Source organism: Mixophyes fleayi, chromosome 6 (assembly GCF_038048845.1).
Source record: "Mixophyes fleayi isolate aMixFle1 chromosome 6, aMixFle1.hap1, whole genome shotgun sequence".
Taxonomy (NCBI): domain Eukaryota; kingdom Metazoa; phylum Chordata; class Amphibia; order Anura; family Limnodynastidae; genus Mixophyes; species Mixophyes fleayi.
In genome coordinates this window covers 166,838,265-166,863,972 of record NC_134407.1, presented here as the reverse complement: position 1 = coordinate 166,863,972, position 25,708 = coordinate 166,838,265, and the positions used below count along the sequence as shown (strand labels likewise).

The 25,708-nt window shown below is 41.4% G+C and overlaps 1 protein-coding gene and 1 long non-coding RNA gene across 6 annotated transcripts in view; one reads left to right on the top strand and one right to left on the bottom strand.

Moving 5' to 3' along the window:
* Positions 1-361: 361 nt before the first annotated feature.
* WIPF2 (WAS/WASL interacting protein family member 2) lies at positions 362-22,402 on the bottom strand. Of its 2 annotated transcripts, none has more exons than XM_075177112.1 (9): positions 22,307-22,402; positions 18,635-18,668; positions 16,350-16,486; positions 15,392-15,524; positions 14,587-14,712; positions 9,940-10,563; positions 9,587-9,796; positions 2,962-3,063; positions 362-2,881 (listed from the first exon to the last, which is right to left on the bottom strand). In XM_075177112.1, exons 3-9 carry the CDS (start codon positions 16,413-16,415, stop codon positions 2,841-2,843), a joined length of 1,302 nt encoding a protein of 433 aa, XP_075033213.1. In that variant the 5' UTR covers positions 16,416-16,486; positions 18,635-18,668; positions 22,307-22,402; the 3' UTR covers positions 362-2,840. The 2 variants fall into 2 exon arrangements, with proteins under 2 accessions (XP_075033213.1, XP_075033214.1); XM_075177113.1 differs by lacking the exon at positions 22,307-22,402 and adding an exon at positions 22,255-22,278.
* Positions 22,403-22,432: 30 nt separating this feature from the next.
* The window catches only part of LOC142094698 (uncharacterized), a 52,506-nt gene continuing 49,230 nt past the window's right edge, over positions 22,433-25,708 (top strand). For 2 of the 4 annotated variants that reach the window (XR_012677696.1, XR_012677695.1), the window contains exons 1-2: positions 22,540-22,704; positions 23,406-23,488. This is a non-coding gene — a long non-coding RNA (uncharacterized LOC142094698). The other 2 variants (XR_012677697.1, XR_012677698.1) reach the window with 2 other exon arrangements.

Below are 25,708 nucleotides of genomic sequence, written 5' to 3'. Positions count from 1 at the left end.
TATGTTCACAGTTCAGTATGTTAAATTAACCAGAGTAGTGAGGTAGATTTCAGCATTATAGTACACTGTGCTGTAAGACAGCATGAAGGAACACCTTAATACCTAAATTATGTGTTTGCTTGTAATAAATTGCGTGGAGAGTGGGTAGATAACTTTCTGTAGAGAAGAAAAAAAAAAAAGTTATAAAACCAAACAACATTTTCAGTGCTTCAAATCGCTATTTGAGGTTCCAAGTCTTGCTAGTTACTAAAGGAATTAGTAGTTATAAAGAATGTTTATATTATTCTGCACAACTCCATTAGAACAACTTTTAAGTAAACACAGTGTTAAAGTGCCTCTAGAAAAAGCCTAAAATATGAAATAAGGAATAGTGCTTTTACTTAATAAGTGGATACACTGTATCAAGTGCACCTGCTACAGAATATAACCTATACAACCCAAAAGCCTACTGTAAAACATTTATTTACAACAGGAACTGATATAGAAAAAAAAAAAAAAAAAACCTATGTAGAGAAAACTGTTGACAGGAACACCCTCTGAGGCTTGTATACCACCAACTTTTTTCAGACTGCACTGTATTTTTGCGACTAAAGAAGTTGGATATGTTCATTTCTTCAGTGGATGCTTTCCAATATAGTACTATTACATGACCACCTAGCCAATGTAAAATATTCCTCCAGACAGACTATACATTATTTTTATATATAGATATATTTATATTTAGTATTTTTCAACCATTTTCTCATAGTCCTATTTTACAACATACAAAATAGACATCAGTATCTAGAAGTTCGGATTACTTTAGAGTAAAATATACATTAGAAAAGAATAGTACCAAATTTGCACAATGTTTATCCTTTTCTTGACCAATAACGAAGCAAAACTTTGGTGGCCAGGTCCTGTTCTCTACAGAGCAGTGCATCTTGGGGGATGTACTTACACCATATACACACACCAATTGATACTCTGTAGACCAAAGCTTTGCTTCCATCAGCATTCAAAAAGGGCATAGTAGTGTATAAAGGAAGGGTACACGGTTCATACCTTGATTGCAACTTACAGGCCTGGATCCTTGTGGCTCTTTTTAACCAAACTTACAAAATAAATAAATCCTGGCACTGCAGAATTTCATTGCTACACTTAACCATAGATTAAATATGTATTATTCAACAGGCTAAATTAAAAAAACAGTCAACTCTGGGATTCTAATGGGAAGGGCTACATTTTATGTAACAGACCAGACAAGAGAAATCAATCTCATTCACATAAGTATAAGAATGGTCTCCATAAGTTTTTTTTAATAAATTGCCATGCTTTCCTACATGAGCATAGGCAGAATAAGCAATGGTGATGTATACATGAGGTAAAGCAGGAATACCCGTATTACCTTTTCGATGGGAGTGTGTATAAAGCAGAGATTGGAATCACTGCTAGAAATCACAAGTGATGATAATCCCAAGAGCCAAGTCTATTTTTAGCAATCCCAAGAGCCAAGCCTATTTTTAGCAATCAAGGTCACTAGATGTTATCTCCCCTGATATAAGGCAAGTGAATCCCCGCGATCCAAGCAGCACTGGGGGCATTGGCAATCCTGAACATGCTGCAGCGTATAGTGTTGTCATAATCTCTATGCACAGAAAACAAACATGCTGCAACAGAAATGGACAGTGAATATCAGTTTACACTGCATTGTATAACAATGCACAGAATCTACACTGGTGCTGAATTTGACGTGTTATGAACACACTGAAAGGTCCAATACCCTGAACATGGTCCATTAAAAATGTCAGTTTACCATTGTTATACTACACATCTCAAGAGGAAACCAGTGGCCATAGTGCACTCCTTATGACTAGGTCTGTCAAGGGGTTATTGTACAGTCATGTACTGAATATGGTGATAAGCATGGGAAGAAGCAGCCAGGAATGGATATAAACAGGACACAAAAAAAGAGGGGATGGAAAGATTTCGAAGGATTTCAGGTGTGGGCATAAAACAGAGTAAAAAAAAAAAAAAAAAAAAAAAAAGGCAGGGACAAGATTCCAGTGACCTTAAAATGAAACCACCACTTCTGAATAACCCTTCTCTCATCATATGCATAGACAGTGAAGTGCATAACCACCTAAAAGATATTCCCATCACCTTATTAAACAACCATCTTTAAAATAGTTCACACTTCAGACTCTGGCACCATCCTGTCTCATTGAATCTTCTCCAGCCATGATGAACAAATGTTAGTGTTGTTGAAGGCTGCTCAGATTCCTCCATTTTAGATTAACATCTGGAGTCCAAAATGAGTTATCCTGAAACAGCCTGAAAATAGTTCTGCCAGATCATGGGTAAGAAAAGAAAGTGCATTGTGTGGAGGATGGGACCGAGGATAACTGGACAGCTTGTCATCGCTAACCAACCTGGCCATCCTTACTCAGTTGTATATTCCTATAGTGTAACTTTTGTTCTCCTGTACAGTGCCTACATTGTGGAGATTTTCTCCCCAAAACCCAAGGTATTAAACTACTCAGTTTCTCATGGCATTAGCAAAAGTAGCAATCCATTAAGTCTGACAGATAGAATGGTTGGGGGGAGGCGGACGATACCTTTCCTGATTAGACCCAGGAGTTGAAGCCGTACAATGCCCACTCCCGTGCAAGTTGTGGAGAGGGCTGTGTCGGAGGCGAAGATATGGAATGCATAGACAGGCAGAACTGGTGCCTCCCAGCTCCTTTTTGTTCAAAAATGTTCTTTCATGCGGGAGCAGCCCCACTCTGTAGGAAAGAGGGAGGAGGAGTGGAGTTGGGCTGGGGTGAAGAGTCCAGGCAGCAGAGACCAGTGGTATTAGCTCACCTTGGAATAGGAGGCAGAGGAGGAGCACCACGGGTCCCTGAAAAACAGAATTATGCTGATCAGTAGAAATATACTACAAAATATACTGCATTCATCTTGCATATTAACAAGTTTCACCTCTAAGTGATTTACTGGGGTAGATTTTTTGAAAGGGTCTGTAGTCCTCTGGAGCAGGAAACTCATCCACCGAATGGAAAGAATATTTTGATTCAAAGTCCTCTGCAAGACAAAAAAAAAATAATAATAATGATTCCTATAATAATTTATATTAAGTGTCTGAGCTTGATTAAACAAGTAAATGGTTTTTTTTGCACATTTTAAGGTATAGAACTGCCAATTGGGTCTGGTAATGTAACAGACAGTTTACAGCTCCAGGATTTTATTGGCCACTGAATATCTTTAGCAAACATACAGGGGACCAATGCATCAAGCATTTAGTAAGATACTCACACCACTAGCATCTGTAACCAACATGCATAACATAAATTATTTTAGAAATAAAAGCTGCTAAGGAATTATTGTGGGGGCGTCTTTGTTTTATTTAAACAAATGGCCCAACAGCAAAAAAAAAAAAAAAAAAAAGAAAGTAATCTGCTCTGTATAATGAATACTGTACAGGAGGAAGTCCGTAATGCTCAGAACCTTGTCTGCTTCCCTTCAACTTTATTACAAAACTTAGGTAATAGGCCCTTGCCCCCTACATGCAGAAACAGGTGAATGCCCTGCATGCTCTTTTATTTGGAAGAAATTCACCCCCATCAGCACCTACACTCCAATGATCCTCCAGGACTGCACAATTAATCACATTTAAACACCAATCTGCAGCACTTCTCATTCAAACTACAGGATGTAAGCCCTGGAAGGCATTTAGAGTACCGCTCGAGGTGAGCATTTTAAAAAAAAAAACAAAACACTGATCCGAGAATGGGACACATGTTGATCTTGCTTTCTAACAAAAAATAATTTTAAAGAATCCATTGATAAAAATTTTTTAAACTAAAAGGTGATCGTGTAGCCCACCCTCCAGTAGGAGCCTGAGACATATGGTTGTAATACATATTTGACAAATCACCTGTTAACCAACTATAAATGACAGTGGATGGGGGATGCAAGTAGGGGAACCAATCACAAGCTGGGCCAGTAAGAGATAGAAAGGAGTCCCAGGGAAGGGGTGAGGGGGTGTATGGGGAAGTATAATCTGACCAGGCCTACTTATTAAAAAATACATTTCTAAACTGAATTCAACGTCAGAAATATTTAAAAATCATTGAAACACCTCTAACAGCCTTGTGATTTCCACTCACTGTCTATGAAGGATTATTTATCTATGTGACGGTGTGTATTGCCTGACTTCTGAACATATTTTTTTAAAAGGTAATTTCGCTATGGTTTCCGTTACTTACACGGCATTTGTGTAGATTCTTGGTGTATTCAAAATATCTCCAGATAAACGGTTGGTGAAAACTCTGACGATGTGTTTAGATAATAAAGAAGGTACCGAGTTAAGACAATAGAAAGGGCAGCGGCCCCCAAAACAGTAGTAATGTCTGGCTACTGTTACACTGAGACAGGAATTATGATTTGGTATACACCCATAGAGCACATAGGAAGCCTCTATATCAAGTACTCCAGAACCAACTGAAAGTATGATGCTTCCTTACACTTAAATATGCACTGAAAACTTGTGCTCTTATAGCCGTTTTTGCATTTTTTACATGCATTGCACAGTACACTTTCCCCAAACTAAAAGATCATCAATCTACTGAAAACAGGTATAAAACATGTTTAATGCCTTTTGTCTGGAACTCTCAATGTAGTTCTTCTGGTGAGGAGGATGATGATGATATTATGTATTCTTTCAATCTATGGTGTGTTATCTTAACTGTTAGACCATGTACATGATTAGCAAGTAACCAACCTGACAGCTTTCTGGAATGGCATTATATTTCCTATTCTTCAATCCTATTTGCAGCCTACACAATGGGTTAACTCCATTTTGTAAATGGAGTAGAGCCAGGGAGGGGAAAAAGAAGAATTAACATTTTCAGTGCCTTCTTCCCATTCCCTTTCCCATTCATATTATTAGCTCCCTCCCCCGTTATGCTGTGCACTGCTACACTAGAGAGTTTCCAGATTTTTTTTTATCTGAATGGGGGGGGGGGGTTTCGAGTGCGGGGGTGTGAGAGAGCCAAAGGGGAAGGGGGCGCTGTGAGAGGGGGTGTGAGAGAGCCAAAGGGGAAGGGGGCGCTGTGAGAGGGGGTGTGAGAGAGCCAAAGGGGAAGGGGGCGCTGTGAGAGGGGGTGTGAGAGAGCCAAAGGGGAAGGGGGCGCTGTGAGAGGGGGTGTGAGAGAGCCAAAGGGGAAGGGGGCGCTGTGAGAGGGGGTGTGAGAGAGCCAAAGGGGAAGGGGGCGCTGTGAGAGGGGGTGTGAGAGAGCCAAAGGGGAAGGGGGCGCTGTGAGAGGGGGTGTGAGAGAGCCAAAGGGGAAGGGGGCGCTGTGAGAGGGGGTGTGAGAGAGCCAAAGGGGAAGGGGGCGCTGTGAGAGGGGGTGTGAGAGAGCCAAAGGGGAAGGGGGCGCTGTGAGAGGGGGTGTGAGAGAGCCAAAGGGGAAGGGGGCGCTGTGAGAGGGGGTGTGAGAGAGCCAAAGGGGAAGGGGGCGCTGTGAGAGGGGGTGTGAGAGAGCCAAAGGGGAAGGGGGCGCTGTGAGAGGGGGTGTGAGAGAGCCAAAGGGGAAGGGGGCGCTGTGAGAGGGGGTGTGAGAGAGCCAAAGGGGAAGGGGGCGCTGTGAGAGGGGGTGTGAGAGAGCCAAAGGGGAAGGGGGCGCTGTGAGAGGGGGTGTGAGAGAGCCAAAGGGGAAGGGGGCGCTGTGAGAGGGGGTGTGAGAGAGCCAAAGGGGAAGGGGGCGCTGTGAGAGGGGGTGTGAGAGAGCCAAAGGGGAAGGGGGCGCTGTGAGAGGGGGTGTGAGAGAGCCAAAGGGGAAGGGGGCGCTGTGAGAGGGGGTGTGAGAGAGCCAAAGGGGAAGGGGGCGCTGTGAGAGGGGGTGTGAGAGAGCCAAAGGGGAAGGGGGCGCTGGGAGAGGGGGTGTGAGAGAGCCAAAGGGGAAGGGGGCGCTGGGAGAGGGGCGAGAGCCAGGGGGAAGGGGGCGCTGGGAGAGGGGCGAGAGCCAGGGGGAAGGGGGCGCTGGGAGAGGGGCGAGAGCCAGGGGGAAGGGGGCGCTGGGAGAGGGGCGAGAGCCAGGGGGAAGGGGGCGCTGGGAGAGGGGCGAGAGCCAGGGGGAAGGGGGCGCTGGGAGAGGGGCGAGAGCCAGGGGGAAGGGGGCGAGAGCCAGGGTGGTAGGGGGTACAGGAAGAGGGGTGAGGGAGCCAGGGTGGTAGGGGGTGCAGGAAGAGGGGTGAGAGAGCCAGGAGGAAAGGGGTGCTGGGAGAGGGGTGAGAGAGCCGGGGGGTAGGGGGTGCTGGGAGAGGGGGTGAGAGCCAGGCTGGTAGGGGGTACAGGAAGAGGGGTGAGAGAGCCAGGCTGGTAGGGGGTACAGGAAGAGGGATGAGAGTGCCAGGGGGGGGTAGACGGTGCAGGAAGACATGTGAGAGAGACAGGGGAGTAGGTGGTGCAGGAAGATGTGTGAGAGCCACCGGAGAAGGTGGTGCAGGGGGTTAAGTGAGAGGGACAAAGGAGAAGATGGCGCAGGGGCATAGGTAAAAGGAAGTGTAAAGGGAGAGACATCTTAAGAATGGGAATGTCAGGGATGCAGCCATCATAAAACTGTATTCCCATTCTTCTAGTAATGAAAAATGGGAATACACAGAGGGGACAAAAAAAATCAAGCCTTCATACTCCATTCACTTATATTTTCCATACCCCCACGTCTAAATTTCTGCTTCGAACACTGCCCTCTGCTCCTGCTCCCGGCTGCCTGTGTGAGCTGACAGCTGCTGATCCCTTCTCGCCCAGCGCACCCAGTAGGAGAACAGAACAATGGATGCCATAATCAGGTAAGTTCATATATTTTCTCGTGTGCAATGTGTTTTTAATCATCCTTTCTTGAACTGGGGGCACTAGACCGTATCCAATAACGTTTAAAACACTATGCATTGCTCATTATTTCGCTGTAATGTTTGTTGCATATTTATCTGTACAGAGATTTTTAATTAAGAGGAAAAAACACTGCTTGTCATAAATTTTATCTGTGATTGTGTCAATATAACTATTTTTGTTTGCATTGGAAATGGTGTATTAGGTTGCTCTTGGGACTCACACTCAGTATCTGATATGCTGTACCAATTTTTATTTGTGAATGAGTTTTTGTCTGGGCTTTAGTAATGATTTGGGGCACTACTATGGCATAATGTTATTTGGGGGCACTGTTGTGGCATAATATGATTTGGAGGCAATGTTGTCACATAATATGATTCGGGGGCACTTCTGCATGACCAAATATGAATTGAGTGTAATACGATGTGGCATAAAATGACCCTGGGGCACTACAATGTGGCATAATATGAACTGGGCGCACTACGGTGTGGCATCATATGAACTTCTGCCAAAGGCAAGTCTTTCATTGTTGAATATGATGGGAGCCCAAAGATGATGCTGTATCGGGGGCAGACGTCTCCAGGTAAATAATCTAAATGTTTCCTATCTAATCAAACTGATGGATCACATCCAATTATCTCTCACCCACCTCCTCTATCCCCCTTAATTTATATATTGTGTTATTTAAAATGAATAGAAAAGACGCATATCCAGTTACTGTAGTAAAAAAAAAATATATTTTTTTTCTGACTTTTGCTGTAGATGGAAATACTTTTAATGCGGCCGTGTAGGTTCAAATGATCATTCAATAGTTATCTTTTTTTTTAGATATATGATAGAGTTTTATTTCATTTATTCATGAAAATTCTGCCATTACTATTTAATTGAGGGAAAAGGGTACCTGTTACTACCTATGTGAGTGTAAGTATTCTGTTCGTTGTTGCTATTTTGTGGGAGATTTGGAAAAAGCAAAACATTGGTTTCCTACAGTGGCGCCTGTATAATTGGTGGTATTACTGTAGTATGAGGTGGCGTGCTGGTGGCAATGTTGTAGTGTGTTTGGGGCTTAGTATTGTTAATAAGTAGAAGAGGGTATTGATATAATGTGGGATGTGATGCCGGATGCTGCAATGTGGGGGGGTCATGCTGGACACTAATGTGGGGGGTAATGCCAGTTGCTCTAATGTGGGGGGTGATGCCGGTTGCTGTAATGTGGGTGGGTATTGATGTAGTATGAGTGTGTGTGGGGGGTTATTTATTGCTGTAATTTGCGTACTAATAATGTATTGTCATGGTATTTATTGATGTAATTGGGGTGCTAACAATGTATTGTTGAGGGTCATTAGGAGAAATACCCCCCCCACACACACACTCATACTACATCATGTTGTACTGCACCAGCAACGCACACTGCGCCAGCATCAGTGTGCAACAATATAGTGCATGGAGCCCACAACATGTGGGCCTGTGTGCTTTAAATGCCAGGGCTGATTTTTAGTCCCAGTCCGGCCCTGATGTCACCCCAATGTTTACATTAAGCCACACACCCTCCCCCCATTGACCACTAACAGGAAAGTATAATTTTCTCATCTTTGAATCTCCTGTGTGCTAAGGAGGATTCCCAATCGTCCTTAGCATTGAAAGATGTATCCTTTCCAGAATAATTAGGCTGCAGAATGGATCTCAGTCCATAAAGTTGTTGCCCCAACAGAATATCTTTCAGCTAAAACCTCCATCCCTTTATAAGATGGATAACATTTCATTGGGAACTGTTGAGATCAGGTATTGCAATGGCTTCAGTTTGTAGGGTTTTCAGAGTCTAGACAGAAAACCTATATACAGATAACCAAGAAAAGAATACTGGGCAGTCTCAATGATTTGGTTTTAGAGCCCAGCCTTGTCATATATTGCTTGCTTGGGTACATCTCATTGTGCTGGCTGCCTTAGGAGGATCGAATAGAAAAAAAAAGGAATTAGATTTAGTGAATTATTTTTCTAAATACTCCATGGCAATCTAATATTCTCTACCTATGTTTTCTGTTTATGAAGTTTCTTAAAGACACTATAAACCAGATGGGGGAGTTTATTATACCCCCCTCCCCTCGTCTCTACTCAAGGTAGAAAAGAGTTAATCCATTGTGAAGGCTGCCATAGCGTATTTTGAGGAAAGTTTCTATTGCTAAATATAGCTTACTTATTTTTCATTTATATATTGCCAATACATTACAAAGTGCTGAACAATCCGATTTAGGCATATTAATCTCAGCCCCAGTTAAGCTTACAATGTAATTCTAATATCACATGCATGAATACATAAGGACCAATTTAGACAGTTATTTTCTGTCTATTCTATATATTCTCACACAATAATTTTGTTTGACACCATCATCTGTTTACAGAAAATGAGTGCAGCCATGGGCACTAGATTTGCCCCTCACTTTGCTAACCTATATGGGTAAAGTCAAAAACGATTATATATGGTGTAGCCCATATGAGGCAAGTCTGGTGTTCTATAGCCATTATATTGATGAATTATATAGATTACTAGTTTGTCTTTGGACTGAGAGGGGAACTTAAGACAAACATGGGGAGACAAACAATCTGGACGGTTGAGATAGGTCCTGAATGAGGATTGAACGCTTTGCCCAAGTGCAGCGAGAACAACTACACTGCAGGCCATTATATATGTAGGAATGCTTATCATGCACATCTTACCTGCAAATGATCTCCCCACAGGTATAGAATCACGGTGTCCATTCCTGATGGGGGGAGGAGGTGGCGGAGGACCAGAGGGAGTTCGAGAGGGAGGAGGGGGTGGCTTGGCCCTATTCTGTATGGTTTCACTTCCAAGAACTCTGTAGGGAGGTGGCGGTGGTGGTGCATCACGGCCCCCGTTACGCACTACAGGAGGTGGGGGCGGTGGAGCTGCAAGATGAAGACAGTGGTTAACAAGGCAGGAGACATTAAAATAATCATTTATCTTTGTTCTTGTTAACCAGCTCAAAAAGATCCTTACAAATGTCCAGTACAATAAAAAGATTAGGCAAGTAATATTTAGAGTGTCTCACCTGCTCCCCTCCCAGGAGGATCTCTGGCAGGTGGTGGCGGTCTGTTACCACCTGGAGAAAGATTAGCAGAAGGAGGCGGAGGGGGAGCCAACCCTCGTACTGGTGCAGGCTGCTTACGATGGAGTGAGTTGTGCCGCTGTGGAAGTTCTGGTGCTAGCTCATTGATGGGGCTAGGTGGTCCATTTAAAGAAGCTGGGGACTGCCTATAAGGTGGCGGAGGAGGAGGCTGTCCCTGAGAGTTAGAGACTCTAATGCTGACAGGAGAGGGAGGAGGCCTCACTGGAGGAGCAGCAGGGGCACGGTGCCCTGGGGTTGGTGGTAGGGGTTTCTCCCTATTGTAGGGTTTGGCATTCTGGGAGGGAGTAGAAGCAGCCCCAGCATGGCGCCTGCCAGGAGGTGGTGGTGGAGGTGCGGATGAACTGTGCTTCATTCCAGGACTAGTGGCACTGGGGGGCCGAGTGAGGTCTGGCAGGGACGGTCTGTGTGCTCGTCCAATATCTGGAGGGGAAGAGCGGTTGCTGCTGCTGTCAGAATCATCAAGGGGCCTCCCTCCTGATACTGGGGGTCGGGGAGCAGCTGATCGTGTTGAGGAACCCTGAAGGGGAGAGCGGCCAGATGGTCCTTCTAAAATAAATGATACACAAATTTAGCAAGTGTCCGACTTACAACATATATTACAAATAGACATGCACCCTTAACACCATCAACTTCTCTTAATTCAAATTTACAGGCAATTTATGCTTAAAAAACACTAAATAGTTTTAAAGTGGTCCATTCATGAGTAGAAAACAAAAAAAAAATAGTATCAATACTAAAAGTCTACCTAACGCAAGTTAACTGTGAAATGTGCTTTAATTACTCAATTTACTTACTACGCTTGATACTTCAGACGCAGAGCTGTCAGCGCCATCTTGATTAAAGTGGGGTGTTTACTGAATACTCAAATAGCAAAGCATCTAAAGCAGAGACACTAGTGCTATGTATTACTGTAAAGAGCCAGAGATGTTTCCCCTTATTGGACATACACTGTATATATAAAGTAAGGGTTTACCCCCAGCATCTCCTTTTGTAACATGCTGGACAAAGAAAGTGTATGAGGACAAAGCGTGACTGCAATACTATTTTGCATTTACAATACCTTGAACAATAATGCTATATCAATAAGCTTTCCCATTCTACTTAGAGACATTCTGAGACATCACAAGAGATCGTTCCAACAAGAGAAAATCAGAGGTGACAAACACTGTCCAAAACTAGTTCTAACTTCTGCAGAGCAGATAAAGGTAACTCCTGAAGGCCAGTACACGCTTTAAAACTTTCATGTCTGAATAAAGAAAAAACTAGGTAAACCCAGCGGTAACTGCCTTAAATTAAACTGAAAAGTAATGACTAAATTACTTTATTAACAGAATTCAATAACTTTTATACATTACATATCCAGCCATACGGTGCTCACTTGCCTGTTGAGTATCGGGGATATAAAGTTGGGCATTAATTGGAGTAACTGCAGTATCTGGAAGCAAGCTTCCTATTAAGTGATGTAAAGCTCCATGTACTTTAATTGTATATGGTCCGTGGCCAGATAACGCAGCAATATTAGTTTTGAAAGATGCAAAGGTAAATGCAGAGTTGTAACTGAGGATATTATGGAGATAATGAGTATGTAATTTGAGTGTATTTGTCATTAATAGTTCTGCTAAATACAGTCAACCACATTGGGCAACGAAACCTTTCCATTGTGACAGCAGTCTGAAAAATGTCCGTTAACTTTCTCTACCAAAAAGTGTAGGGAACCACAGTTCACACATTGCACATCCAAAGGACCCAAAGAGTAGTATTGTGTTGAATACGTCATATCCACTGCATGTGGCATATCAGTTGTTTTCGTTATACGTCGATTGTGACAATAATATTCGACTGTAAGATCTTTGAACTGCGTGCTCTGGACGACTTGTAAGGGTTTCACCACGTTGACGTCCTCTAGGGCGGCCTCTTGGCTTGTTTGTTTAAGCAGAGGGAGGGTAAGTGAATAATGAAATATCACATTACTCCGCGATTTAGGTCCCCCCGCAAGACACGCCGATAAATGTGGCTGCAAATAACTGCCACAGTTTCCAGACCACCTAGTAGCTCACATGTTCTAGGTCACCCAGTAGGTGCACAGGCAGCGTTCACTGTCACAGATTCCAGAGCAACCAGCCAGGTGCACAGGTGTATTGTCAACGATCACATTTTCCAGTGGACAATGGTAATGCATAGTTGTAAATGGCGGGCGGACGTTTTGCGAAATAACTACGAAACAATGCAACACCAAAAATTTTCTGAAAATCTACACACTAAGACCTTTAATTTGGTATATGATGTGCCCTGCTCATACAGCGTTATCATAGAAATAATTCACTCATAAAAGTCATACTTAGGCTATTAATATATAGATGTACCAATGACCCTCACTGTAATAAAAGAAAACACATGGAATAAAAATACCAATGATTGGAACACCCCATGTCTAATGAGGCTCTTACAACAAATCTGGATTGCTTTGGTGTAACAGGTGCCTATGAGGAAACATGTTCTCTTGTCCATTACTATAATAGGAATGCAATGGCTCCTGTTAATATACGACCCACATCGCCAAGCACCTTGGTTTGACAACAATATTGGGGAACTGCAACTTGATGCAACCCTCTCCCAGTCAAGGTGCAATGAGTTTGCAATTTTCTTTGCTGGTAAGGTATCCGCCATCTGGGCTGGAATCTCACAGTGCCATCAAATAAGTGCCAAGGTTCCAAGCATGAGAATGGACTAGTCTCTTGCACTAGCTTTGTCCCCCCTGGATGTAGAAGCAATTATTTAAATGACCTTAAAGTTGCATTCCATCACCTGTAATCTGGACCCAGACCCCACAAACCTAAGTGTATTGATGGAATTGGTCCTGTATTTGCCAAAATAGTTCAACGCACTTTGTAAATCATTTTTCCTGCAAACCTAAAGGAACTAGTAGTGAGGCCTCTTGTTAATGTTGTTATTATTATAAATGATAACACTTTCTTTAGATCCAGACTATATGACCAACTACTAACTGGTAAAAAGTGGTTGCAACCTAACTGAAAATCGGTCTGTCAATCCACAACATTTTTGATCCATTCCAGTCAGGAATCAGGAGACAACATAGTAATATAGTTAACTGTGCAATTTTAATCCTCCTGGACTTCTCTACAGCAGTTAATGCCATGGATCATGATATTCTAATAAAGTGCACAAAGAATTTCTGTGGACAGGATGGCACAGTCCTTAGCTGGTCCAAATCAAATCTCACTAGCAGGTTACATACACATTCTCACAAATGTAACTCCCATTCGGCGTTCCAAAGGGCTCTATCCTATCTCCCATGCCATCTGATTATTTCATCCAGAGATAGCATGTATACAGCAGACATCATGGCCTGGACTACCACTGCTATGCAGACAATACTCAACTGTATCTTAAACGGCTGTCTAGGTGAGCTCCAGAAGCGGATGACTGTCAGTTGGCTGACATTGAATCTTAATAACAAAAAAAACAGGAGGTTCTTATGATAGAAGCTTAACGTTAATTTAGATTGCAGCTGGGCCAACCGACTGAGCTTAAACTTCGGGGATCAGACTTGCAAAGCACTTATTATGTGCAGAATATTAATATTGTATTTGATTGTGGCTTGACATTTAAACATTAGGTTTCAGACAATATCAAATCTCCATGGTTTCATCTGAAGAACAGAGAGGAACAAGCATTTGATTTCCTCAGAAAACCTACCCACTCATCCCATACATGCACATGTCTTCATGTTTGGACCATTACAATGCACTCCACTTGGGTGTCTCAGAAGATTTGCATCACCTGCAGTTCATATAAAATGCAGCAGCCAGGCTGTTAACCAACCTGCCCTGCTTTTGCCATATAACACCTGCTTTCCTTTCCTTTCACTGGCTGCCTGTGGTGAAATAAAACAAATCTGTTTCATTCAAAGCCCAGGGTCCTCGGTAGTTGAAGCTGCTTCCAATTCCCTATATGCCAACTCTCACTTCACAGGTGAGAGACTACTAATTGTACCTAGAATCTACTATACTTAATTTGGTAAACGAGATTTTGGCTTAGTGGCTTTTGCTCTCTAGAACGATGCCACAAAGTCAATGAAGATCCCACTCTAGAATTTTTTTTTTATTTTTTTTAAAATCAAATGCTTTATAATCTGCAAATGGAAAACGCTTTGAGGCTTATCGGAAGTGTGTGTGTGTGTGTGTGTGTGTGTGTGTGTGTGTGTGTGTGTGTGTGTGTGTGTGTGTGTGTGTGTGTGTGTGTGTGTGTGTGTGTGTGTGTGTGTGTGTGTGTGTGTGTGTGTGTGTCCAGCAAGGATGAAATTTCACAAACGGCCTTATTGCACAAATGGCATCCCATCACAGTACCATGCTTGAAACCACTGAGCTCTTCAGAATGACTCATTTTGTATCACAAATGTTTGCAGATGGAGACTGCATGGCTAGAGCTTAATTTTATACACCTCCGGCAATGGGTGGGTCACATATACATACATACATATATATATATATATATAGATATATATATATATATATATATATACACACACTTTAAAAATAAATCACATACCTGGGCTATCCTTAGTCCCCACTGGTCGCAGTCTAGGTACCCCACCCTGGAAGAGGCCGCCCATGGGCTGCATTGCAGAACCAGGAGTGGGTCCAAAACCAGGGCCACCTCCTGCACCTTTTGGTTCTACAAAAGACAACAGACAACAGTTAAGTACCAGAGTCAGACACTTTGTTTGAACTGGTGAGAAGGAACACTGACTTGCATGCTAGGGCAGTTGACATATAAAAAAAACCAAAAAACAAAAAACTGACCCAGATTGCAGTGAAATCTCCACTTAAAATAAATTAAAGAGCAGGGGGAGGGGAATTGATTTTTTTTTCTGGGCTAAATTTGTACCTACCTATACCTTTAGGTTTAGTGGCTCTTAACCTATGGGACCCTATAAACTCATCCCCAAGCTTTTTAGGGTTACATTGTAGCTTTGCACAAAAAGCCAGTTTTCTTTTCAGTGCATTTTAACAATTATATAAACTGTAGATAACAGTAAAAAAATTATTAAAGTAACTCAAATTTAATAAAAATAGCATTTAACACAATTCTAACTATTGTTTTTCTACATATTGATGCAAGTTTGAATAAAAATCAGTGCCAAGACCAATGCTTGGTCCTGCAGTAAGCAGCCAGTGGCCAGAGGGACATGGAGAGATAGGATGATGCTACCCGAAAAAAAGTTTTAACTTTGCTCACGAGAGAAACGCCCCGGATTAAAAAGGCAGAGTAGCGCTAACTATTATATCGGCAGTGCCTCTAGATTACATGAATAGTTCCTGGATTTAACATTTGTTACACTCAGTTTACATACTTTCCAACACAGGGGCACTCCTGTCATTCAACACAGTGGTCTTCTTCAAATTTGCTCCCTTACAGATGTCACTGAGAAGTGCCCCTCGGCCTCTCTGCTCATCACGGTTCAGTTTAGGAGGCTGAGTATTAGCCTGTAAACAGAGAATAGGGATCATACGGAGTAATGCATTGTGTGGAACAATCGTCATTCCGATCAGCAATAATAATAAAGAAAACAAACATACCCTAGCCCAATGGTTCCCAAACTGTGTGCCGTGGCTTCCTGAGGTGCCGCGGCGATCTCACATGGGTGCCTCGGCCAGGGCCGTTTGTAAGCAAGGCGGGGGACTTCTTGGTAAATATTCTGGCTTAGGGGTGCCTTGAAAAAATTATGGAGACCCTAAGGGTGCCTCGAAGTGAAAAAGTTTGGGATCCACTGCCCTAGCCTTAAATTCTGCCTCTACATCCTACCCATGAGAAGCAAAATTCCTATGTATTGACAACCTGCAGCTCATCAAGAACTAAGAATCCCAACATGCCCTGCAATCTTTAAGTAAGCAGAGAGTGCAGGGACACTTCGATCCTCAACAGTTGGAGATTAACAGGTCTGACAAAGTACGGCTGCCAAGACACGGGTTATGAGTCTGCATAAATGGCAGGAAACAAGGTGCAGGTTACATAGAGAACTGTAGTGACAACTAAGGACAGCTACAACACCCTGATAAATTGTGTCTTACTGACTGACTGAAGCTTCTTGGGGAAACAGATAAAACCAGGGATATGTCAGCCTCTTACTTAGTTACTCTCGGATCTTATACTAAACGCATCCACTCAAGATTTTATTAAGGAATCACAAGAATTTCTGTCATAAGGAAGTTTGGACAGGAGGAAGCAGCTTCCACCTACTTATTCAAGTATTCTCTTGATTGCTACACTTCTGCCATCCACTTGCTTCCTGTTATGCAATATAAACTTACCTGGCTAAAGGTTGGAGGTGGAGGAGGCCCCGGTGGGGGTGGTGGAGGTGGAGGAGCGGACATCATTCTGATGATTTAGGCTACTCCTTCAGCACTCTTGGAGCCAGTCCCTTTGCGGATCGGCAACCACTCAAATCCTGTAGTAGGAAAGCAATACAGACATGCCACAGTTTAACAGACCTGTCCACTATGCAATATACAGACACACACACAAACATAATTCTTGCAGATTAATGAGACTTTGTTCACCCAGGTAACAATATAGAATTGTATATGAAATTCTATATTAAGTTCACTGAATAATGAGGGGTGTCTCTAATATCCACAAATATGCTGGCAAGTCTCTCATTTGACACTGTATGCATCATTTCTACCCAGCAAATAAGCTATTCTGCTATGTTGTCTTCCACTTTAAAGTAGGAGTAGCTCTCTGGCTTATAAACATTAGAGAATTTTTTTTTACCCTTTTTGCATATGTATAAATAAACCAGTAATTCCAATTTACTGGCAAGCAAATGAATCAATGGATTATATATACTTTTTTTCTATAAGCACCAGACCTACCAACCTCGAATTCTATTTACACTGCACTATTTATTAATTCTTATCTAATTAAAAAGGCAGATACTCTTGGGTTATTTTAACATGTAGACTTTGCAGAAAACACCTGTGGGTAAACATAGCACAAAGTAAAAGGGACATGCATACTAACAGTCTGTTAAAAGTTCATCCCCAATAGCATTAAAAACAGGGTTGGTATTCAGTGACAGAGGAACATTACACGCTTTAAAACTGCCGCAATCATACGTCTCCCTCCCAGAACCAGTAACACAATTCCTGTTTTCAAAGCTCTGCAAAGAGTTTCTAGCAAAAGCAGTACATTTACTGTAAGATATAAATTAATCTATGACTGTTTGTGTATTTATGTGATATAGGTAAAGCAGTCATAAGGAAACTAAATTACATAAAAAAATATATCTCTACAACAGAAATTCAACAATAGTAGAGGGAATCATCCAGTGAATGAACAGTTAAGGGAATTATCTTGTTTTTTTATTTTATACATTCAGGCCAATGTTATGAAAAAAAAAAAAAAAAGTGTTAAGCCTGTATTGGTTAATCTATTTTCATGAATACTTTAAAGGAAAATACACTCTATTTTCAAGTAGGACTTAGGGTAGCATCGCACAAGAGTTTTTTTGGCGGAAAAAATTATTATGAAGTTACCTCTTTACCAATTTGACAAATATTTGAGAAATTTTTAGCGTTCACTCGCACAAAGCAAATTTTCTATGCATTTAGGGCCCTCAACAATTAATGATAACGTGCTAGGAGCTGCTGAAAGCTTCTTTCTCTAGCTGGTTTTCTGCTATGGGAAACGCAGGAGTGACACAATTATACCCCATTCATACTGCATCAAAAACCCGGGTTTTTGCAGAGGCACGCTGAAAAACCCAGGTCTTGGTGCAGTATGAATAGTCCAACCACAAAATCCCGGGACTTAGACCCGGGATTTTGCGAGGGGTAATTCCCATGTTGGACCCCGCTCGCCTGCAGTATGAATGGTGCAACCCGTGTAATTCCCGGGTCTCACCATTCATACTGTAAAAAAAAAAATTGTGAAGTAAAAAAAAAAAAGATTTTAATTACTAAAAAATACAAAACAAATGTGTACTTAACTTATTCTCAGCCAGCGGTGTCTCCGGTGCGTTGCCGGCTGTCAGGGGGACCTCTGGGTACTAAAATGACGTAATTTCTAGTCTATTAGAAATGACGTCATTTTAGTACCCAGAAGTCCCCCTGACAGCCGGCAACGCACCGGAGACACCGCTGGCTGAAAATAAGTTAAGTACACATTTGTTTTGTATTTTTTAGTAATTAAAATCTTTTTTTTCTCCTAAAACCCGGGTCGGGCAGGTGCAGTATGAACCCGCCCGACCCGGGATTCTTCTTATCTATACTGCCCTGTGCCCCGGCAATATGAAAATGGTATTACTATGCTTTTTCGTTGTATTCTTATATACAGGCTATATTTGCAACATCTAAAATATCTTCTTATGGAACAGTCCCCCAATAGCCAAAGTATTCCAATAAACAGCTCAACAAAATAAAGTATTTTTACATAAATAGTTATAAAAAATGCCACAAGATAGTCTAGAAATACAGGTTTGTCCTGATTTAAATGTTTTGCATTCCCTTTTAGTAAATAATATAAAACAAGCAGGGGAAAGATTACATTCAAATAAGGTGATAAACTATAAAAGGGGGAGGATTATAGGCCTCACCTTAAATACACAGCCACCAGATTTGGAACATGGCCTGAAAGCAGAGAACAAATGTAAGAAACAAGAGTGAAAGTTACCTTAAAGAGCAAGAAATAACTAGTAACAAAAATGATCTACATACATACAAAATATATTTATCTATTTGTATAGTCAGATGGCATGTATAACTGGGACAAACAACATCTCAGAGGAATTAGCTTTTTTTATCAGTTGTTCACACTACAGTTTATAATAACCATTAGCCCAAATAATTTATATCACCTTGTCGACAGCAGTAATAACAAACCCTAAAATGTCCACCTATGTAAATCTGCCAACTCGCTGCTAATCACTATCACTATTATAGTACTTCTCACATATATACACAACTAAATTAATCATATCTGAATAAAACACAAACTTATTACAATTATTCCTAGCTACAGTTGACCAATGTCTTCTATATTCATCATCACCATTTATTTATATAGCGCCACTGATTCCGCAGCGCTGTACAGAGAACTCATTCACATCAGTCCCTGCCCCATTGGAGCTTACAGTCTAAATTCCCTAACACACACACACACACACACACACACACAGAGACAGACAGACAAAGAGAGAGACTAGGGACAATTTTTGATAGCAGCCAATTAACCTACTAGTATGTTTTTGGAGTGTGGGAGGAAACCGGAGCACCCGGAAGAAACCCACGCAAACACGGGGAGAACATACAAACTCCACAGTCGGGAATTGAACTCATTACCCCAGCGTTGTGAGGCAGAAGTGCTAACCACTTAGCCACCGTGCTGTATTCCCCTTTCTACATGAAGTCAGCAATCCTCTGGACAAGTATTCCAGACTAATGAAAATGTGAAAAGCCCATGTACTGGTGGGAGCATACTCATGCTCACTGTGCTACTGAGAAACTTTCTGTTACATCAAATTGGAAGAAGTTTCCAGAGTTCAAGTCAGTTCCCTGATTGGTGCTTGAAGACCACATGAAACTAGTGTCACAGGAACTTAAGATATTAAAAATAATGTTATTTTTATTAGCGGATTTTCATATTTGGGAACCACTTTGCAGGCGAAAGCAGCAATTCTGATTAATGCCCTATACAGACTGCCAAAGAGAGTCTTCAGATGTTGGCTGGGAAGATTTAACGAGCTTTAAAAATACTTTAAACATTCAGAAAAACATGGCAACTTGCACAGTAGTTTTTTTTTTTTTTTTTAAACCCTGTGCACAGGAATCACCTGTCACTATTATCCATGTATGGTCATATACTATGTTGGGTTGTTGCTCGACTAGTGTTCACATGTTAACAGGTTGTGCTGTTTTCATGAGAACAATCATTATAGTCATCTGTATTTTCATGAAATTCACATTACAAACTCAAATCTGTGCGACATATATATCACAAGTCCACAGATGTGAATTTTCATTCATACAAAAGTTTGTTTTTGATGCAGATTTCGGATATTTGAGTCCAAAAGACAAAAAAGGATCCCTATGACCTACATATAGAAGTGCATTGCCTGTTCCCACTTAAATGCTTGTTAAACAGTATTTTTAGTGTTTCTGTTTGACCTGTGTTCAGGTAGAAATGGCCAGGGTTCTTTCCATATAAGGATCATTAATGGACACCTGCATGTAAAGAAGAATGGAGAAACACAATGGAAACTACACTTTTATTTCCAACCTTACATAAAATTAAGGCTTCAAACCCATTAAGGCTTCATTGGTACAATCTTGGCTTTCACTTTCCTATGTGCAGTTGAACGTTTATGACAACCATCAAATTTATGAATGTAAAATAGGTAAAAGTAATTTACTGCGCTAGCATTGGTAGCTGCATTAGTAAAAATGTGTTACAACATTACTATGCAGGCACTTTTTATAATCATAACTTAAATGAGCAGAGTACTAATCTGTAAGGAGAACAGAAAGTGTACCGGTTATCATTTCTATTAGTATTATACATTACCGCCCTGTTTTTGGGCTATTATCATACCGACCACATTTGGGATTAATATCAACATTCTCTGGGTCTCACCATGGACTTGATCATATCCCTAAGCGGGTTAGCTGATATATCCAGCTCCCCTCTTCCCCCACATGCATGCATGCAGGCACACGCTCACTCCAGTATCCGGTATTCTAGGAGGAGCACTTGGCTACATGTCTTGTGGGCATTTGTAGCATTATACTCTCTGTTCAGTGGGCTAACAAACATTCATTTAATAATAGTATACATTTTATATCTAACAGAGAGATGCAATGAAATCAATATTGATTTATCATGAATATTTATTTATATAGTGTCTGCAGATTCCGTAGCGATTTACAACTTTTTTTTTAAACAAATAATCCACAAAAAAGCATGATTTAAGTTATTCAAAAGCTTACAGGTAAAGAGAATGTATATTTTGTATGCATAACAACCCAAAATTATAGTAAGTACTGTATAACTTTCTTTACTTTCTAGGAGACAGGACACTTTACCTTTAAAATTAAACATTTTCTAATTGCAGCAATATTCTTATATACCAAACTACATACTTACCTGTTTGCACTGTGTGGCTGAATATATTAACACTATATGGATCCAAAATAATTATGTTGATCATATAATGTTATCTATAAAGCTATGATGTGATTGTCTTCCTGGTAGTGTTAGGCTTTAGACAAACAGACCCAGCAGTTCTTCAGTTATGTCCCCTATTTCCTAGATAATTCACATTTTTAAAAGTTTTTTTTATCTTGCCTTCCAGCAAGGTATGCAGTAGAGCTATGCAGTCACACCTTACCAGAAAACTAGGTAAGGTAGAATCGTCAGGAAATGTAAATTAGGGTTATGAGCAACCGGGTTAGAACGAACGCAAGAAAAAAAGAAATCACAACAAATTTCTAAGTATTGTATAATGTCATTTTACAATCTAAAATAAGGCTCATCTTAACTATATAGATAGTGTGTGCAAATCTTACACACAACTATATTCGATATAAGAATGCAATAGCTACTCTTGTCCTAATCTTGGCATAATTAAGACTATATTCTGTCAAATTCAAATGGGTGCACGATTCTTCTGTACAAAATGTTTGCCGTCTCCCTGGATTTATCTATCAAACAAAGCACAGCCTCTCTCTGCCCATCAGTCAGTCACTTATCTTTTCATGGGCAAGGTGTCAGATACTATGATATGGCTGCACACCCTCCCAGATATATCCCATGAACACTGCCGCCTCTTATTCTTACAGCATACAATTATCAGGTGTCTGAACAGTCTGTGTTATACCTTCCCCATATCACTACCCTTTTAGACGTACCTAAAAAGAGGTAGGCAACACTTGGCTCTACAGATGATAGGGAACTACAATAGCCAGCAAGCCTCTGATGGTAGGGTAATGAGGGGACCTATAGTTCCACAACAAGTGAGTAACAAAAGGTTACCCAGACCTGCATCAAACTGTATCTCTGACCCATATAAGCGTACGCCCTGTCACAGCTAGAGCCCTGATTCAGGTCACTCAGCCTATATGCAATAGGTGTCCCCTAGTATCTAGACACGTCGTACAATCCAGGTAACCCTGCAGAGCTGCACTGCTGTGTATCAGGGGGTGTCTAACCCACACTCACTAAGGAAACATGACAATAGCAGCCACTACCAAGCTGTACTCATCCTCCTCACCCTCTCTCCGCAGCTTCCTCCGGTTTCCGGTCCCCCCCGGTCTCCGACAACCCGGAAATACAACCAGCAGCCTCGTCTAGTAGCACAAAATGGAGTCACCGCAAGGGGCGTGGCGCAATACTCCGTACGTCATTACGTCATCAACTTTGGGAGATGTGAGGCCATGTTGGGAAGGGCAACCCTGTTATGTTTACAGCTGCCATGATGAGAAGGTCAAACCTCATGTTCTACTCTATGACATAGCAAGTCATACAGATGACAGAGTGCCACATACTGAGAAAAATTGTACTGTACAGTTGTTCAGTATTGAAAAATAGGGACGTTTCCTGGGAGAAATATATAAGATACATAATAAATATCATATAGGGGAAAATTATAACAAGTTCCTCTCTGGAAAGGTTATTTACCAATATTGCTCAAACATACAAATTTTCACTAAAACTAGAGGAACTAATTATTAACTCGTTTTTAACTGTTTAGGACAGGTTTGACAATCAATGTCCATGCATACTTGCCCATTTTTTTGACTTACCACTTGGGAGATCTAGGCTCGTTTTAATGACACGAATCATGCCATCAAGTGTTGCACGGCTATTGACATAAATTTCTAGAACTGCTGACCAGATGTTTTTGTTCATGAATTGTCTACTGGTTGACAGCTGAGGAGGGAGATGAATTGGCTGGGGGAGTGGGTGATGGAATGGCTGGGAGGGTCATACATTGCCTGCTAGGGGTTGATAAAATACCTGGGAGGTTGTTGAACAAATGACTGGTCCGCTGGAGGTGTTATGAAATGCCTTGGGGGGGGGGGGCTGTGGGGGATGATGAAATGGCTGGTGGGAGGGCATGATCTCTGTATTGTGTGGCATTCACAAGGATGCTCTCTGTGGTCTCTAGAAGGCTAAATACTAATCAGGGGCTGGTAAATGTTAGTATATGATTATAAATAATTTTCATATATGTTATTCTCAATATATAATTATACTAGGTTTTTTTTGTTTATGTAATCATAATGGAGTGTTGTGTTTGAACAGCCTAATTATTCAGGGTTTGTTAACATTTTGCTTTATAATACAATTTTTGCACATTTTCAATACAGGACTCCAAGTTTCCAGAAGCCAGCCAACTGGCAACAAAGAACAAGCAAGAGGGAATATCAGGAAGTCAACACTGCAAGATCAGGTAAGTGAGAACGGCACAATCTGTCTAAATTTGAAAACAGAATCTTACAGTAATGAGCTGTCAACATGCCAACTCCCAATGTCCAGAATTATATTCTAATATGTTTGCAGAATGAAATGTGTTTTATGTATTGATACATCTGATATAATTTTGTGTGTGTATAAAATATATATATATATATATATATATATATATATATATATATATATATATATATATATATATATATACACACATACACATATAGTGACATAAGCGCTGGAAAAGTAGTGGGTGGCAGGTGGGCAGCACGGTTGGCTCAGTGGTTAGCACCTCTGCCTCACAGCGCTGAGGTCATGAGTTCAATTCCCAACGATGGCCTTATCTGTGTGGAGTTTGTATGTTCTCCCCATGTTTGCGTGGATTTCCTCCAGGTACTCCGGTTTCCTCCCACACTCCAAAAACTTACTAGTAGGTTAATTGGCTGCTTTCAAAATGGACCCTAGTCTGTCTGTCTGTGTGTGTGTGTGTGTGTGTGTGTGTATCTTAGGGAATTTAGACTGTAAGCTCCAATGGGACAGGGACTGATGTGAATGAGTTCTCTGTACAGCGCTGTGGCGCTATATAAATAAATAAATGATGATGATGATGTATATAAGTCTTGAGCTTTTGTTGTTTGTATATTAAAACACCAGGGAGATTGTTTTGTATGGGAAGGAGCTACCCATACAAAAGACGTGTTATGTATAAAGAGAGAATGGAGGACTCCATACATAAGGCCCAGTCCGGGTCATCTGATCTGCCAGTCTCACAACAGACTAATTAGGAGAGAAGGTCAGGTGGCTCCTGAGAGAGAGGCTGTAAGTTCTATTGTTTTGTTTAAGTAATGGGAGTACCTGTATAATAGTTAAAAGCCGGCAAGATGGCAAGGACTTTTGTTTTATTTTTATACTAGTGAATAAAACTGGCTGAGGCTATTGAAACTGCAGCACTGGACTGATCATCATCATCATTTATTTATATAGCGCCAACACATTCCGTAGCGCTTTACAATTGGGGACAAACATAATAAACTAATAAACAGACTGGGTAAAATAGACAAAGAGGTGAGAAGGCCCTGCTCGCAAGCTTACAATCTATGGGACAATGGGAGAATGACACATAAGGTTAAGTATACATTTTGCATCTTGGCCCAGCCAGACTGCAAAGGTAAAAGTGACTCATAAGCTAAATGATCCTGTCACACAACAATGTTGGTTAGGGGGTAGTTGTCTTGTGTGAAATTGTGTAACAGGCGGTAACAGGCTAAAGGTAGTGAGGTTAAGAGGGGGGTTGAGGAATATTATAAGCTTGTCTGAATAGGTAGGTTTTCAGAGAACGCTTGAAAGTTTGTAGACCAGAGGAGAGTCTTATTGTGCGAGGGAGAGAGTTCCATAGAGTGGGTGCAGCCCGAAAAAAGTCCTGTAACCGGGAATGGGAGGATGTAATGAGGGTGGATGAGAGACACAGATCTTTTGAAGAACGGAGTTGCCGAGTTGGGAGATATTTTGAGACAAGAGAGGAGATGTATGGTGGTGCAGCTTTGTTGATGGCCTTGTAGGTTAGTAAAAGTATTTTATATTGGATTCGGTAGAAAACAGGCAGCCAGTGTAGAGACATACAGAGTGATTCAACAGAGGAATAGCGATTTGCAAGGAAAATCAGCCTTGCCGCAGCATTCAAAATAGATTGTAGGGGTTTGAGTCTGTTTTTGGGAAGACCAGTAAGGAGGGAATTGCAATAGTCAATGCGGGAGATAAGTGCATGAATTAAGGTTTTAGCAGTGTCTTGCGTGAGATATGTGCGGATTCTGGAAATGATCTTTAGATGTATGTAGCATGATTTAGAAATAGAGTCAATGTGGGGAACAAAGGATAGGTGTGAATCAAGGATTACACCTAGGCAGCGAGCTTGTGGGGTGGAATTTATGGTCATGTTATCGACAGAGATAGAAATGTCAGGTATGCTCTTGTTGGTGGGTGGGAATATTATTAACTCTGTTTTAGAAAGATTAAGTTTGAGTTGGCGAGAGGACATCCAAGATGATATGGCAGAAATACAGTCAGTTACACGGGACAACACAGATGTCGAGAGATCAGGAGAGGATAGATAGATTTGGGTATCATCCGCATAGAGATGATACTGAAAGCCAAAGGAACTTATTAGATTTCCTAAAGAAGCAGTATAGATAGAGAACAGCAG